General features: G+C 43.9%; 1 protein-coding gene across 2 annotated transcripts in view; it reads left to right on the plus strand.

The window, feature by feature from the left end:
• The window catches only part of Cdc40 (cell division cycle 40), a 54,003-nt gene extending 41,244 nt beyond the window's left edge, over positions 1–12,759 (plus strand). For both annotated transcript variants that reach the window (XM_076552410.1, XM_006982784.4), the window contains 7 exons: positions 243–288; positions 2,189–2,290; positions 3,595–3,710; positions 3,929–4,062; positions 8,513–8,589; positions 10,248–10,392; positions 11,207–12,759. In XM_076552410.1, the coding sequence (XP_076408525.1) occupies positions 243–288; positions 2,189–2,290; positions 3,595–3,710; positions 3,929–4,062; positions 8,513–8,589; positions 10,248–10,392; positions 11,207–11,384 (798 nt within the window). In that variant the 3' untranslated portion in view covers positions 11,385–12,759. The remainder of the gene's footprint in view (positions 1–242; positions 289–2,188; positions 2,291–3,594; positions 3,711–3,928; positions 4,063–8,512; positions 8,590–10,247; positions 10,393–11,206) is intronic.
• The last annotated feature ends 4,311 nt before the right edge of the window (positions 12,760–17,070 follow it).

Genomic DNA, 17,070 nt, shown 5'->3' on the forward strand with positions numbered 1-17,070 from the left:
GTGTAACACAAAGTGGCAAACTAGTCAATATTTAGTAATTAAATCCATGGTGCCTACAAAGATATGTATATATATACACATAGCTAGCGAAAGACTGTTGCTATTGATAAAGACTTGCATTAAGGTTGATATCCCCAGGGCTAGGAACAGAGCACATGATTAGTGTACATGAGGTCCTAGGTTCAGTTTCTAACACCATAAAGAAAAAAATTAATATTTTCATGTGTTTTTATTTTCTCCAGCTATGGGAAGTTTATGGAGACCGGCGCTGTCTGAGAACTTTTATTGGTAATATTTCTTTTTCTCCCTGACTATAAATCTGTTTAGGAAAGCTTTTGCAAGAATGATAACATCAGCAGCAGTAACTTGACTACCCTGATGTGCAGGAAAGTTCTCAGGTCCACTGAGCCGAGTCATGCAGGAGTGCATCTCTAGGTAGCAGAGAGGGCTAGGGAGTGAGGGTGCCCGAAGCCCAGCTGGTCTGAGAAAGTGCCGCACCGGGACCACGGGGAATAGCCACACCAGGGAGTAGGAGAGGGACAGTGTGGATAAAAGTGGAGGGGGGGCAGGGAATGGAGAACCAGGCATGCCACTGTGATGGAGACTGTATCCTAATGGCAGGGAAGAGCCATTTAACAGCCCTGTCTAGAAAGCAATGTGATTGGAAGTCTACAGAGATCACATGGCAGTCTGGAAGTATACCTTGGTAGGCAGGCCTGGAAGTAAGGAAATCAAGTGTACAGTTATTTTATTAGTCTCTATTCAGAATGGTGAGTTTGAGCTGAAGCACAGAGACAGAGGAAAGACTGATGAGATTCAGTAACAGGGTATGAGTGGCCCATGGCAGGGACCTTAGATGACTCCCAGGTTGCCAGGTGAATGGTCGTGGTGTTCAGCAGGGAGGGAGCAGAAGGTTCTGGACTGCGGGGTCTGAGCAGCTGGAGGATCCGGTGAGCAGTAGGTGGGGCTTCAAAGGGGGTTGGCAGCGAGCGGCTGCGGCACAGGGGCAGTGGGGTTGAGAAAACCCACCCCGTGGAGCTAAGGAGCGGACCCCAGGGAGGACAGGCTGTGCCAGGACGGCCTGACAAGCGTCTCTGTCCCTGTCCTGTTACTCTTTCCAGATTTAACTGTACCACACTGAAATGTTGTGGATCACGGTGGCTCTGGTTTTAGATTCAAGTGGGAGTCTGTTCTCCCATGCTATGCTAACGATGAGGGTACTCTATGCAAGTAGATACTGAGATACCACACCAGCACACAAGACCTCTAGGGGAACCGTCACCTGTGTCCAGGGGAATAAAATGTCCCTCGGGTACAGCGGGCTTGATCTCTGCCTCACTGATCCTGCTAGAATTCTCAGGGGAAACTGGAATTCTCACAGACAGCCACTCCTGGGGGGGGGGGGGGTGCTGCACATCGCCATGCTCTCACTTGCTTGTTGCTATGGCGCTTCCGCCTGCGCCCGCCTGACTGGAGTTCTGTGGTTCCAGGATGCAGCCCATGGTTGACAGTTTGAGCCACGGACATTTTGTGAAATTATTTGTGTCTTGGTCATAGTGAAAAATGGGCATGTTCCTGCTTTTGTTTAACTATATTTTATTTGTCTCAAAAACTTTGAAAAGATTCATTGGTCTGGCAAGGTTGACATCCAGGTAAAGCATAATTGGGGCCCTGAGATTAATTTAGTGTCAGAATAACATCTTTTAAAAAATAGAACTAACATCATGGTTTTGGATCAGTTTTTATGGAATTAAATAATGTGATCCCAGAAATAGGCAATTACTGAATAAGGGCTACAATTTCCTGTACTTGAGGTTTGGAACACTTTGTTTTCACTTCTAACATGGTGAGCAGTCTGGAAGTGAACCCCAAAATCTCAGCTTCATTTCTTTCGCTGACAGTAATTAGAACTTTAGATCTCAATAAATTCTTGGCTGGTTAGTCATCATTAGGCCTTTTCCCTTGGTTCTTACCAAACTGTAATGTATCGGAACCCCTGCAGAGCATCTTGAAGGAAGTCACCCCCAGAGCCTGTGCCCACAGATTGTTGGTAAAGCAGGAGATGGGTGGCGGGGAGAGTGCCGACTGGCAGCGTCCTTGAGACCACAGTTTAGTTCTTCTCTTGGGCAAGGCGCTTATTCAGGGCAGCACCTGATCTCACTGTAGCCTCTGCTGGCTCTGCGTCTAGGTCACAGTAAAGCCGTGAGAGACATCTGCTTCAACACTGCAGGCACACAGTTCCTCAGTGCGGCCTACGACAGGTACCTGAAACTCTGGGACACTGAGACGGGTAAGTGCGGCTTCCTCTCCAGAGTTAACACTGGGTGGCCTCTGGTGAAATGATGCCTTCTCCAACTGCCGCTCCTCATTACTGAAAATCAGCTGATAGCATGAGTGTGTGCACAGACTGAAGCTAGGCTGTGTAACCGGTGCTTTCCCTGGGAAGCGCTATCCTTACCCGTATAGTTTACACAGCCCACGTATTGATGGACAAACCAGCGCAAACTGGTCTGTCCACTGTCTGATTGATCCTCTTACCCCCCACATCTCCTAGTGTAGTCATTGCCAGACCAAAAGCAGATTTAATCAAACTGAGGTGAGGTCTCAGTTCTGACTACACATTGCCATCATCTGGAGAGCAGCAAGTCACTCCTGCCTGGACTCCGCCCTCCTGTCAGTGTGTGGACTGGGCTAGTGTCCCCAAGGCTAGAAGGCAGCCGTCCTACAGCTCTTAAAAGCTAAGATACACGTAAAGTATAAAGGGCACAGGTGTTGAGTGATCGCTTTGAATAGTAGACTACAGCTTTGTTTTAAACACTGCCAAGATGAAGACAGAGCATTCCAGCATACAGTAGAGTTCTCGTGCCCTTCCCTCATCTGCACCCACTCCGGCAACCCCAGAGCTGCTCCGTCACCACAGATCCTTTGCCTGTTCTTAAACTTGTAGATAGAATCACGCCATAACTTCTCTTCATTTCTGACTCATCGCTCAGCTTGACATCTGATATTCGCTCTCGTGGCTCACGCCAGCAATGTTTTTCTGTTGCTCAAAATATTCCATGCATTAATGTAATTAGAATTTGTCTCTAAAACTGGTGGTACATGACTTTTGGGAAAACTGTGTATGTGAGTGTGTGTGTGTGTGTGTGTGTGTGTGTGTGTGTGTGTGTGTGTGTCTGCGTGTGTCCCCACCTTACTGCCTTGAGGTAGGGTATCTCAGTTGAACCGGAAGCTTACCGGCTTTGCTGGACTGGCTGGCCAGCAAGCTCCCAGGATCCATGTGTCTTTGCCCCCCAGTGCTGGCTTCACAGACATGCACAGCCATGCCTGGCTGTTGACCTGATGTGGTGATTCAAACCCAAGTGCTTACACTTGCACAGAAATGGTTCCTACCAACCGGTCCATCTCCCCAACTCCTGAAAAACAATGCCATCATTCAAAATCTAGGAAAGTAGCGGTGTAGTGGCTGGAGAGCAAGCAAGCTGCCCTTCCTCAGAATTCATTAAGGAATGACTACTCGGTCGATCTTTATGCCATTGTCATCCTTTAGGAGTGGAACTTATTTTTCTTGTTTAATTTGACTCTTTGGTTTAGGACAGTGTATATCAAGATTTACAAACCGAAAAGTACCCTATTGTGTCAAGTTCAATCCCGATGAAGACAAGCAAAATCTCTTTGTGGCTGGGATGTCTGACAAAAAGATCGTGCAGGTACGCCTTTTTTCAGTGTCTGTCTCCGTTAGGACTGGTGAAGAGAACAGAACATCCCCTTCATCGATGTGTGCTGTTTTGAGGGCCCTCGTGTATTCTCAGAAGGGAGTGGTCCGTCCATGAGCATGGGAACCAGGAGTCTCTTCAGGTTCCCAGTAGAGCTGCTGGTTGTTGTGTGTCCTCACCTCTGTCCTCCCTTCTCTCCTGTGGCCGCACAGTGGGACATCCGCAGTGGGGAGATTGTTCAGGAGTATGATCGGCATCTGGGAGCTGTCAATACCATTGTTTTTGTGGATGAGAATCGGAGATTTGTGAGCACGTCGGATGATAAGAGCCTAAGAGTTTGGGAATGGTGAGTTTTCATCAGTAAAACATCTGACTTTATAAAGCGAACAAGTAAATACATAAAAAATGAAATTATAGCCAAAGTCAAAGCCTGATAATATGCAGCTATTTGCATTTTTTTCCAGCCAAAGTGTTTTAATTATTTAAGTACTAACAGTTTGGAAATTGAATTCTAAACATACTAACCTTCACAGTCTTTGGAGAATCCTCCAAAGTACGCAGATTTGAACTGCTGGTTTTGTGGTCATGGTAACTGTCATATTGTGGTATCACAATTCTTGTTTTTATTATTTTTGCACACGTATGTGTGTGCGAGAGCGTTGGCTTGTGTTTCACTGCGGACATGCGGAGGACAAGGGCAGCTCTGAGGAGTCCATACTCCTTCGTTGGAGGGCCTGAGATCGAACTCGGGTCTGCACAGCAGCACTTTCACCCGCCTAGCATCGTGCCAGCCCGTCGCGCCCTTTATAGATATCTTATTCATCTTGCAAATCGACAGGCAAGGTGTAGGATGTTTGACTACATTTTGTTATGTGGGGGTCACACATAAAGATCCTGGCCTCAGAACAAATCCAAAGAAAATACCAATGTAGTTAGCTGCTTCATAATCATCCACGCTATAAGTTGCCCCATATCATCAGCTTTAAACAAGCATTTTGCTTCTTGAATATAATCAGAATATATTGAATACTTTTTCCTTTTATCAAAAGAAGTGTTTTTCTCAAGTCAAAACATACTTAAGCTGGTTTCATTAAGTGGCATGATTGTTTTATGATTCAGTTGCAAATAAATGGTAATCTTTCTTCACAAAATCAGTCCTTGGGTGGAACCCAGCTTGTTTTTATAGTCACAAAGCACAGCTCAGTGGAGGCCACAGCCTTGCAAGGACTCAAAAGTACACCTTCCCACCCACCCCTAGATGTTGCAATTCAAGAGAAAGCAAGCACCTTGAACCTCAGCCAGGGTTTCCTCCTCAGACTGGCTGCCATGCAGAGCTGGGTGGGCTGACTAGGCCCTTGGTATTGTTAAGACAGTTGAGGGAATTTCAGATTTAATGCAACTTGTACACTAACACTGTGACCTTCAAGATCATCCCCAAGGACACTGGCTGTATGTACTTTGTGTCTAATCTTAACATTTAGCTTCATTTAGCTTCATCCTTATGGGTCTGTCGTCAGAAATGGTGCTTCTGAAGACATTTAGCTCAGTGGGAGAGTGCGGGCCTAGCAAGGCCCACAGTGAGAGAAAGGAGGAGGGAGGGAGGGAAAAGGGAGGCTGTTTCCCACAGAAAATCTGGTGTGAACACTGGTGGTTTTGTCTGGATGGTTTAGCTTGGTGTGCGGTGTATGCACATGGTGTGTGCACACTTGTGAGGATGCACACATCCCATCTGCATGTGTACAGAAGCCGGACAAGGACAAGGTCAGGTGGACAAGGACAAGGTCAGGTGTCTTCCTCTATCTCCAGTCACGCCTGGCTACACACAGGTGCTGGGGATTTGAAGGCAGGTCCTCACCCTTGTACAGTTGTCTTACACTCTTAGCCACCGAACCAACTCCCCAGCCTGACGCCAAGTCCGTGTGTGTGTGTGTGTGTGTGTGTGTGTGTGTGTGTGTGTGTGTGTGTGTGTGTAATGTCAGTGGTGTGATTTTACTTAAGCATGCACATGTTTGTATCTTGAGTTGCTGTTCCACTGAAGGAGAGTGGTGTGAGAAGGTGGATAGTATTGAGATGCTGTACCAGTTAGAGGGCTTTGGACATTCGTATTTTCTCAGGATGCTTTGATTAACTTAAGGTGGCAAGGTTAGCATCCTGGTTTCCCTCTGGGATCCTAAGAAACACTCCTAAAAGGCACACTGCTCTTTTGTTACAAATGATGGCACACTGCAGATTTCTGTTTCCTGTCACCTGTTACCAGCGGGTCTGTCATAACTGGCAGTACAGGTGTGGAGCTGTATGTCAGTCACTAGGATAAGCAGTTTATGTAAACTCTTTGATTTCATGTGCAAAGCAGTCTCATGAGATAGGTATGTTTATGTGGGTGGGGGTCTTTGTTTCTCTCTGTCTTTTCTGTACAAGGAAACTAAGATAGTGTAAGTGATCTGCCTAAGGGTATACAGGACATGAAAAGATCAAACTTCAGGTCAGACTGATTCCAGAACTTGGGTTTGTGGCTCTGTGACTGGGTGAATGATGGGGAGACCTGTAGGGAGAGAAGGTAACTTGCATCTACTTATGGAGAGCAGACAGCTCGGGACCCCTCGGGTTCTCTTGCAGCCTCTGCTGAGAGTAGTGGCTGGTGATCTGACGCCAGCACAGGAGAAGGGGCCTAAACGCACAGCAGGACTGAGCCCGGGCGAGGAAGTTCCCAGCACTGGGGCTCCTGTGCAAGAGGTGTTTTCCCAAACTTGTATGTCCTCTACCTCATTGTAGCATAGCACCGTAATAGAGGGAAAGAACCAGATGATTCGGTGGTTAAGAGCACCGGCTGCTCTTCCAGAGAACCCGGATTCAATTCCCACCACCCACATGGCAGCTCAGAACAGTCTATATAACTCCAGTTCAAGGGGACCGGATGCTCTCGTCTGTCTTCCACAGGGACCAAGCACACATGTGGTACACAGACATACATGTAGACAAGATACCCGTACACATAAAAATAAATATTAAAACAACCAAAGGAAGCTGGGCTTTTTTTAACAGTGCTATACCAACAAAGACTGTATGTAACGTAACTGGAGGTTATAGTAGATACCAGCAACCATGGCCTGCCAGTCAGCTGAAAGCATGTCAGTAGGCATGGTGGTTTTGGTTTTGTCTTTTAACCAAAGGTATTTATTTTGGTAAAATGTTTTTTAAAGGAAATTTTACAGAATTTAATAAACATTGCTGTTTATCTTTTATTTTTAAAATGCCACAGATTTGTTAGCTTTTTGATGAGTTCATTTTCAAACCAGGTGATCTGAAATCAGTTCTACCCTTATAATTGAATCACAGTGTCCAAGTAGAAAAATGGTGCTGTACTTAGGATGTTTAACTATGCCTAGCAGGCATGATTGCCAGAAATAATGAAGTTCCCAGGGTAGTCCAGAATCAGTTGTTCTTCTAGATCATGGTTCCCACCCTTCCTGATGCTGCGACCCTTTAATACAGCTCCTCGTGTTGTGCTGACCCCAACCATAAAATTATGTCATTGCTACTTCATAACTGCAATTTTGCTACTGTTATGAATTCTAATGCAAATATCTGATGTGCAGGATGTCTGCTATGCGACCCCTGTGAAAGGGTCTTTCGATACTCTAGACCCACAGATTGAGAACCATTGTTAGAGAGTTTATTTTACCAAGGCTCAGAAATAGGGCACTGGAACTTTTGCTGTGTCAACTAAAAATGTGAGCCTAAAATGTGGTTGATTAATTTAGAAAGTGCTCTTTAGTCTGTGTTATAAAATTCACTACCTACTAGTGATGAATACAAAGAGGGGTACATGAATCTTTTTTAACAACTTGGATCATTCTGAAAGGCGCCTCTCACTGCACTTAGAAACGTGAGCTCTGGGAGCTGACAAACGTCACTTCCCTGGTTACAGAAGTCTTTTCCTCTAGTTATCTGTTCCTTCTGGGTGTTGGGTAAATGACAGAGAAATCCGCATATGAAGTGAAGCATAATTATTTTCCAATTAAGCAAACCGTACCTTACGACTTAATTTCTCTTCACCCCATGTTGTCACCGGATTACATTTCCCACATGTTACTCCACACAAACACTGTTAGTCCCAGAGGAAGCAGCAATACCAACCCCCCTTTCAGAATTCCAAGTAATTTTTATAATAAAAAATAATGAAAATGGAAAGTTACTTAGTACATTTCGTTCTCAATTTAAGTGAATACTTTTGAATTTTATTTCACATTAGGCATTTTTATCACACAAGGGTTTTGCTGCTCTGTATTTTGCTTTTTGTCCTGTTCTGTACACTTTGGGAATGCTTTCCATGTAAACTGGAAGAGGCTTGGTAGCCAGCACTTCATCCCTGTGGCCTGGGCCATTATTTCTGGACAGATGGAACTAGCACGTGGGTCCCCGCAGCTCGGCCTGTCACCCACGCCCCCCTCACTGCTCAGGAGGTGATGAGCGGAGGTTGGCTGCAGGCAAATAACGTTCCTCACAGGCTTCCCCAGACGGCCTCTTCTGCCTCCCATGATACCTTTGAAGACAAGTTCATCATTGAAGGATATTTAGGGCCAAAGTTTACGTCTCATAACTAGAAACTAGAACTGCTGACACCATTATAATTTTCATGGAAAGTCATTTGTAAAATAAAAGCTTTTTAATAATAAACTCCATCCTGAAAGTTTAATGAAAAGCAAGTTGCTTTTATTTGGGTACATTTGGGTAATTCTTCTAAATGTGCTTTTGTGAATTACTCGTTCTAATCTCATGCTGTCTTCAATCTTCAGGGATATCCCTGTGGACTTTAAGTACATAGCAGAGCCCAGTATGCACTCGATGCCTGCGGTGACTTTGTCTCCAAACGGTGAGTTGGAGCACAGGCTGTGCTCTAGACCGGGCTTCTAAGGCAGAGGAACTGCTGGGGTCGTGAGAACTGCAGCCCCGGGTGGGCAGCCAGGCTGTTGCCATCCTTGTGTAAGGAAACCTTTTCGGTCGTAGGAGTCATTGCGGGCGTTCATATGTGAATCACCTCACCCACTCTCTTGTTTTGAAAAAGTAAAAGAATCCGTGATTGACAGTTAATGTTAAGGATTTCTGACAGTTGCTTTTTTTGTTTCTTAGTTTTTAATATCCTTCCAACACAAATCAGGTTCAATAAATCATTTAATAAGCACTTTTCTTTCAAGGGAATAGGAAATTTTGGTCTGATTCTTCAAAATAGGAACATTTTAGCAATTTACTTATAAAAGGTTTTTTAAAGCAGTTGTACAGCCCTGACACTCAAGGTTAGTTCCTAGGCACATTTTCCTTAGAGTTGGACTGTGGTGGCAGGAACGGGGCCCCACAGGGGAGAGCTTGTCTGGTTACACTTGGTAGACAAACATGCCCAGATGTGATGGGGAACTTCATTCCTCTGGCCTAGACGACTTTGTTGAGCTGGTGTGGGTGCTCACATCCGGAGTCCTTTCTCCTTGTCAAGTTTCTGTCTTTTTCTGAGTGTCCCAGGGTTACACTCCATGCAGCCCACTCACTGCATGGATGCGCTTGGGAGGGTTAATGGTGTCTTCTTTTTTTTATGTGCATTAGTGGTTTGCCTGCATGTATGTCTGTGTGAGGGTGTCTGTCAGATCCCCTGGAACTGACAGGTAACTACAGACAGGTATGAGCTGCCATGTGGGTGCTGGGAAATGAACCCAAGTCCTTAACCACTTAACCACTGAATCATCTCTCCAGCCCTAATGGTGTATTCTTGTTGATGGCAGAGGCCCTCCTCTCCACCCCTCTTTGTGGGGGGCATTTTGCAGGACCCACATTAAAAAGAAAGGGTACAGGGGATTGTAGGAGGGAAAGCTGCATCTCCAAAAGATTTTCTTCAGCGAAACAAAACAAAAAGTCAATAGTTTCCTATTCCATAATCCATTGTCTTTTAAGTATCAGATAATTGTGCTACAGGCATACTGATACCATCAAGTTCTCGTGAGGGGGTGAAGTGAGTGTGTTTTCAGAGCCATTGTGGAGGTAGACAGAGGACAGGGAGAATGTGCCCCTCCATCCGCCTTACTGTGGCAGCTCAGTGACGGTTGGCAAGAACCCTGTCATCTAGAAAAACAGCCATGTCCATGCCACTTTGACAGTACACACACACACATATCCTTTGTTGTCAGGATTTAAAACTCCATGTACTGGTTTTTTAAGTTAAATTAATTCCACTTAGCGTGTTTTATTAATAACTTAGTTCTTTTGACACAAAGCTTGGAATTTGTTTCCTTATTTTTAAAAAGTCAAAGCTTTGATGTGAAGAGTACTAAATGACAGTGGGATTCCAGGAGTGGAATCCATTTCTTTGATAAAAACCCCTCTTACCATGGCTGATGTATACACTTCACAGGGGCCGTAGGAACTTGCTTCTCTAGCATTGGAAAGTAGTTGAGCACAAAAGTAATGAAAACTAATATATGTAAAATAAAACTTGAAAACATGTTAACCCTTCCTCTAAAATGTGCCACTCACTGCATTTTACAGGGAAATGGCTAGCATGCCAGTCGATGGATAACCAAATTTTGATTTTTGGAGCACAGAACAGGTTCAGATTAAACAAGAAGAAAATTTTTAAGGGCCATATGGTAGCAGGCTACGCTTGTCAGGTGGATTTCTCCCCAGACATGAGGTGAGTTAAGTCTTCATACTCAGGTATGATGGGATGGTATAGTGTTGTTAATAACAGTACTTCACAAATCACTGTGACTTGTGTAGTTGCATGAGAACTGAGTCATCTCTCCAAAGGACAGATAGGACAGTTATAAAGGCATGAACAGGCTCTGAAATTAAGTCTGGCTTTTCTGTAGGGTCTTCAGTCTGTTTTCTGATCCACTTAGGCCTGTGCCTTTTAACCACCGAATGCATTCCTGTCTCCATCGCCATGACTTTCTCTCTGTTTTTCTATGTGCTATGGTTGAATGGATACAAGGAGAATTCCTCATCACAGTGTTGGACAGACTGCAAATCTTGTGTACAGATTTGTCCACACTGAAAACAGAAATGCAGCTTTTAGATATTTCTAGGTCACAAGAGTGAAATTTCTGCATTCATTTTCCTCCTCTTAGTTAAGAATATATAGGTAGAAGGAATTCAGCTATCTGCTGGCTTTGTATGTTTAGTGTGGGAATTAGGCCTCAGCTTCCTATCTCTGATTCAGTCTTTGACATATTCAAAGAGTATTGAAGCTGAAAATGTTTGAAAGTCCACTGGCCACGTGAGAAACAGGTTCCTCTGTGCAGTCTTCCTGTCTAGAGGCTATCTATAACTCTCTAACTCTTAGCCTGGCAGCTTACCGGAGGGGAGGGGCTAGAGACGTTGAACTGCAGACTGCTTCCTAGGCTTATTCTTCCGAGAACAGTACATTCACGTAAGCTCTGTCTCTTCATTCATCTCACCAGTTTAAGGTGTGTGAGTAATTGGGATTTGTTTTCATTCCATTGCAGCTATGTGATTTCAGGAGATGGAAATGGAAAATTAAACATTTGGGACTGGAAGACCACCAAACTCTACAGTCGGTTTAAAGCCCACGACAAAGTGTGCATAGGTGCAGTGTGGCACCCACATGAGACATCCAAGGTCATCACGTGTGGTTGGGATGGCCTCATTAAATTGTGGGATTAATGGGATTAGTCCTTTCACAATCTGGGATCATTTTTGATCCAGTGTCATATTTAACTATTTAATTATTAAAATGTGTTGGATGACAATTTGATTTCTAGGTAATCTTTTCATCTATGGCCTTATGAAGTTGACCCATGGTTTTTGTTAAGAGCGTTGTAAATGTGCCTCATGGAAGTTCATGGCAACTTCATTTTGCTCTATATAGATGTTATTTATATGAAGAACAACAACTAACTATATTTGACAAAGAGTTATTGTTGGCAGGCAGTTTCCATTTATCCCCGAGATGTCGCTGAAAGGATCGTTTTTGGGGGTCAAGAAAAAATGCCTGTTGGCTGTGGGATCCTAGAGGAAATGATGTAACGAGTGCCTCAGAAAGGTACCAGATGCTTACCAATCCAAGCAGCGTGGAAGGAAGGAATGATACAGTTGGGGGTACTGAAGGAAGCCTGAAGACACTCGGAGTTACTGCTCCTCCCCACTCACTGAATCAAGCTCTAGTCTTGTGGTTTCACGAGTCCCATTATTTTGGTGGCCTCTGATGTATATTTTTACTTGTAAATGAGTGGCCTTTCTTGGCTACAGCATTTCTCTAATTATTAAGCAATTTAAAATTCAAAGCAGCCCACAGTTCCTCCCTTGACTCTCTTCCTGATCAGGATAGACAGGACTGTATAGCCCAAAGCAGAAGTGAGGTGTCTCTGAAGATGAACTCCAGGGAGCGAGCCAAGGCTTTGAATTTTACTTGTAATCACTGTCAGCAAGGACCTGGCTGCACCCTCAGAAATCGGGGCCTCTAGGGCTCTGCTTCACTACTGCTACTAATGAATTCCCTCTGGCCAGAGTATGAAGGCAGAGTCCAAATACTACCTTGTAATTTCTTTGAAGTCACATTTTGTTTTTTATATTACTCTGGTTTTGCTTGTGAATACAAACAGTAAAACTTTTGAACATTAGGAAAGATTATACTTCTTTCAGATCTTTGAAAAAACATTGACACTATAAGAAAATACCTAGAGTCCCCAGTTTGAGAGGCAGTAACCATGTTTTTTTTAAAAAAAAAAAAAAAATCACATACTGAACTTTCACTGCCAAGCCATCGCCATGGTGTGTCTTCAGGAGGGTGGCGTACAGGAGGAAAGGATTCATACGAAACCTTTCTGTCGTCCCAACCACTGTCTTAACAACTGTGAATTACTGAAGTGTGGTAAGACAAAGACTTCGGCAGCAGGATTGCATGTTGTGAATCATAATTTCGGAATCTCAATTTCTCTTATTGTGTTTTTGACTGTTTCTAAACTGAGTAACTGTACATAAAAGTTTTCTCTTTTTTGAAAAGATCCTATTTTTGAATAAAGCCTTCTTTTTGTAGAAAGTGCCATTGTGTCCTTTTTAGTCGTAAGTCTGTGGAGACACGAGATCAAATCATCCTCAGCCTTCAGAGGAACATTAGAGGTGGACGTGGTGTGTTTGGTGTGTTAATGACTTATTCTGATCACATGATCAAACACAACTCAGCACCCTTGAAGCATTTAGGGCATATAGACATGCAGGATTAGGGTATACAGACAGGTGGGTTCTTTCCCAGCATAGAAAACCTAAAAGCATACTCTTGCACATTGTGAGACCTTCTGCCTCATTGCTGTAAGATTTTCGTCACACCCAGGACAGTTCTTCCTTGAAAGTTAGAATTGTTGACTGCTGTAAAAGATTCAACTGAATTAATATTTAAACACTGAAGCAGAACCTGGACTGTTTTGCCATAAGTAAACAACCAGTTTTAAGATAAGGAGCAGGAAGTTCAGTCAAACAAGCTCTTTCTAAGTAGAAACATTTTATTTGTATGTGTGTGTGTGTTTTGAGACAGAGGTCTCATGGACCTCAGCCTGATCAACTCACTATGGATATCACAAGGATGTCTTTGAATTAATTTGCCTGCCTCTGTCTCCCAAATGCTGGGATCACAGGCATGTGACTCTTGAGAATCACATTATGGGGCTAGCCACTAACCTTAAAATGTTTATAAAGTGCCTAAGAGAATATTGGCAGTGAAATGTCAACCTTTGAGTGACAGCCATGGAGATTCTAATAACAGCTACATTTGCAGATGCTCCTTGAAGATCAACTGACTTTTTGATTGTGTTGTTTGCCATGATAGAAAATAGTGGATAGTTGAGGGGGCCATGGTAAGTTCACGTGCCAGAAAGGAATGTAAAATGCCACCCAGATCTGCCAGCAGTCTTAAATGTGGATCTCAGTGTGAGAGCAGGGGAATACAGCTGCCATGTTTCTTTTTTTTTTTTTCTTTTTCCCGAGACAGGGTTTCTCTGTGTAGCTTTGCGCCTTTCCTGGAACTCACTTGGTAGCCCAGGCTGGCCTCGAACTCAGAGATCCGCCTACCTCTGCCTCCCCCTGCCTCTGCCTCCCAAGTGCTGGGATTAAAGGCGTGCGCCACCATCACCCGGCCGCCATGTTTCATCAGATACATAATGTTCACACTTTAATGTCTCAGGCTAAGGCTGTAGTTTAAAGCAATGATGTACCATCATTTTACTGGCAGCATCCGGGAGCAGTGAGTCATAAAGTAGTTGATGTAGTATAGAGTAGACAAGGCAAGTACAGAGGAGCCAGATGGAGGAAGGTGTCTGTCACACACATTGGAACAAAATTCATGTCATGAAACTCATGATCAATGGGTAAATAAACAGAATGAACTAACAGAAGATTCAGTTAAATTGAAAAATACAGACACACATAAAATCCCTGGAACCTTTCCTTAAAATGGAGAATTCTTGTTTCTAACTCAGACTAAAACTTTTGGTAAGCTCTCCAAATGATCTTCCAGCGAGATTGTACTAATGAAGTTAGGGTCACAAATGTATCTTGGACATTTAAAAATCTAGGCTGATTGGATAGCCAAAAGAACACGTGGCTGCCTGAATGCATGTGTATGCACATATATCACATGCTTGTATCACATCTTTTATGTGCACAACTACTTCAGTAATTGTGGAAGGAAGCAACTTTCTCAGCCTGTTTTACCCGGAACTTAAGGCTTGAACCAACAGTCTTTGAAATGGCTTTGTTCTCTGCATCAGTGCGTGAGAGAACATTGATTCCACCGGATCACCGTCCTCAGGTACTTTCTGTTGCTCTGATAAACACCGCAGCCAAAAGCAACTCGCGAGCAAAAGGCCTTTTCTTCTTCCAGGTTACAGCCTGTGGTCAACGGAAGCCAGCCGAGGCCCAAGCCTGCAGCAGACACTACGGCTGCTTACTGACTTGTTCCCTGTGCCTTGCTCAGCTACTTCCCTTATTCTTATACCCCCAGGCCCACCTGTCCCAGGGATGGCAGCCCACAGTGGGCTTGGCCCTCCAGCCTGGATTAGCAATCAAGAAAATGCTCCTCAGACATGCCTACAGGCCAAGCTGATAGAGGCAATTCCCAGGTTGAGAATCTCTGTCCCGGGTACGTCTAGGTCTGTGTCACCCTCGTGAAGCCTAACCAGCACACCTGGATTGGCTGCCTTTGAATGAGTGTTTCAGCTCCCTGCTCTCCAACTTCCAGCATTTCAGATCTCAGGGGGTGAACTCAAATCTCATTTTTCTGTTTGTGTTGTAGACCAGGCTGGCCTTGAACTCACAAGAGAACCGCCTGCCTCTGCCTCCCAAGTGCTGGGGTTAAGGGTGTGTGCCACCATGCCCAGATTAAACACTTTAGAATTTATGCTTTTTTAAAAAATATTTTTCACTTTTGAGATGATTATATCATTTATCCCTTTTCATTCTTCCCTCCAGGCCCTTCCATGTACCCCTCCTTGCTCTCTTTCAAGTTCATTGCTTCCTTTTTCAGCAATTTGTGTGTGTGTGTGTGTGTGTGTGTGTGTGTGTGTGTGTGTGTGTGTGTGTGTTCCTAAATGCAGAAGTACAACCTGTTCAGTCTGTGTAGTGTTACTTGTCTGTATGTTCTCAGGGCTGAGCATTTGGAATTGGATAACCAGCTGGTCTGCTCTTCCCTGGGGAGACTATTTCTCCTGCTCTTGGCATTCCTTTGTGGCCTGTAGCTCTTTGTCTAGGGCTGAGGTCTCTTGGGCTTTCTCCCTTCCACATTAGCATGTCTGTTAGTGACATCCTTGTTCAACTAGTGTTGAGGCGGTCACGTTGGTGAAATTCTGACATTCCTAGGAGACACAATCTCACAGCACATTCTGCCCCCCTTCCACATAGATCGCTGAGTCTTAGGTGTACCTGTACAGAGCACTGTACAAAGAAATTTTATTATAATAATATTTATATATACATATGTTATTATATTCCAATAGAAATATATGAGTCTTACGTTAGTTTTAACTTTTTTAATCACCAGGTTAAAGTGGGCAATTAATCTTATATTTTATTTAACATGTCTAAATTTTTATTTCAACATGTATTCAACTTTGAAAATTAGTTTTTTATTTTGTATCCCAAGACCTTGAAATATTGTATTATACACTGCTAACATATTTCAATTCAAACAACTAAATTTCCATTTAAAAAAATACTTCAAACAAAGTAAATTTACCTACCAAGTTGTTGCAAGCATTCTTTAAATTTTTCCAATTACTGAATCAAATGTAAATTGTATAGTTTTTAATTATGAAAATAAGTATGACTTAAAAGTCAGTTCTTGGACTAAAAGCGAGCTCAGTGGAAGAGTATGTACTTAGTGTACACGAGGCACTGAGTTTGACCCCAGCACCTTGCACAAAAACACTTTTTAAAAGATTTATTTGTGTGCGTGCATGCGTGCGTGCGTGCGTGTGTGTGTGTGTGTGTGTGTGTGTGCGCGCGCGTGCGCGCGCGCGCGTGCACGCACAGATAGATGCTAGAAGAGGATAGCAGACCTCCTAGAACTGAAGTTACAATCAGTTGAAAACAACCCCCCATGAATACTGAGACCCAAACTCCGGTCCTTGCTAAGAGCAGTACGCACTTACTCTTAAGCACTGAGCCATCTCTCCAGGGTCTAAACATGGTTTTTAGTAAAAAGAAATTCAGTTGTTTTGAATTCCTCAGCCATTTTTAATATATTTTTTTCTTTGAGCATTTCAAATATTTTTAATCCTGTTCTCTCCCCCACTCCTTCCCCTAACTCCTTCCAGATCCACCCCTTACCTCCCCTTCCCAGATTCATGTCATTTTGTTTAAAAAGCTCTGAGTCAAATTTGTGCAGCCCATATACTCATGAGTATAGGGCCACCCACTAGAGTGTTGTTGACCTACTAGGAGTCACACCCTCTTTGAAAACAGGACCTTCCTCCCCGCAGAAGCCATAACTGTCAATAGCTTCCAGGGGTGGGAGCTCCATGCTGGAGTGTTGATTGGCTTGATTTTGTGCGGGTCTTGTGCAGGGAACTACCGGTGCTATGAACTCATGATTACGGTGATCTTGGTCCTCCTAACCTCTAGTTTAGATCTTCCCACCTTTTCCTCCACAGTAGCCCCGGAGCCTTCCGGGGTGGGTGGGACACAGATGCCTTGATTGTGGGTGAGCACTCCCCCGACACTGCGCTTTGACCGCTTGTGAGTTTCTGCATTAATCGCCTTTTATTGCACAAAGAAACTTCTCTGACGAGGCCTGAGAGCTGCACTGGTCTATGGGTGCAGGGATACAAATTTAGAGGGCAGCTTGATAGTTATTGTCCAC

Source organism: Peromyscus maniculatus, chromosome 16 (genome assembly GCF_049852395.1).
Source record: "Peromyscus maniculatus bairdii isolate BWxNUB_F1_BW_parent chromosome 16, HU_Pman_BW_mat_3.1, whole genome shotgun sequence".
NCBI lineage: Eukaryota > Metazoa > Chordata > Mammalia > Rodentia > Cricetidae > Peromyscus > Peromyscus maniculatus.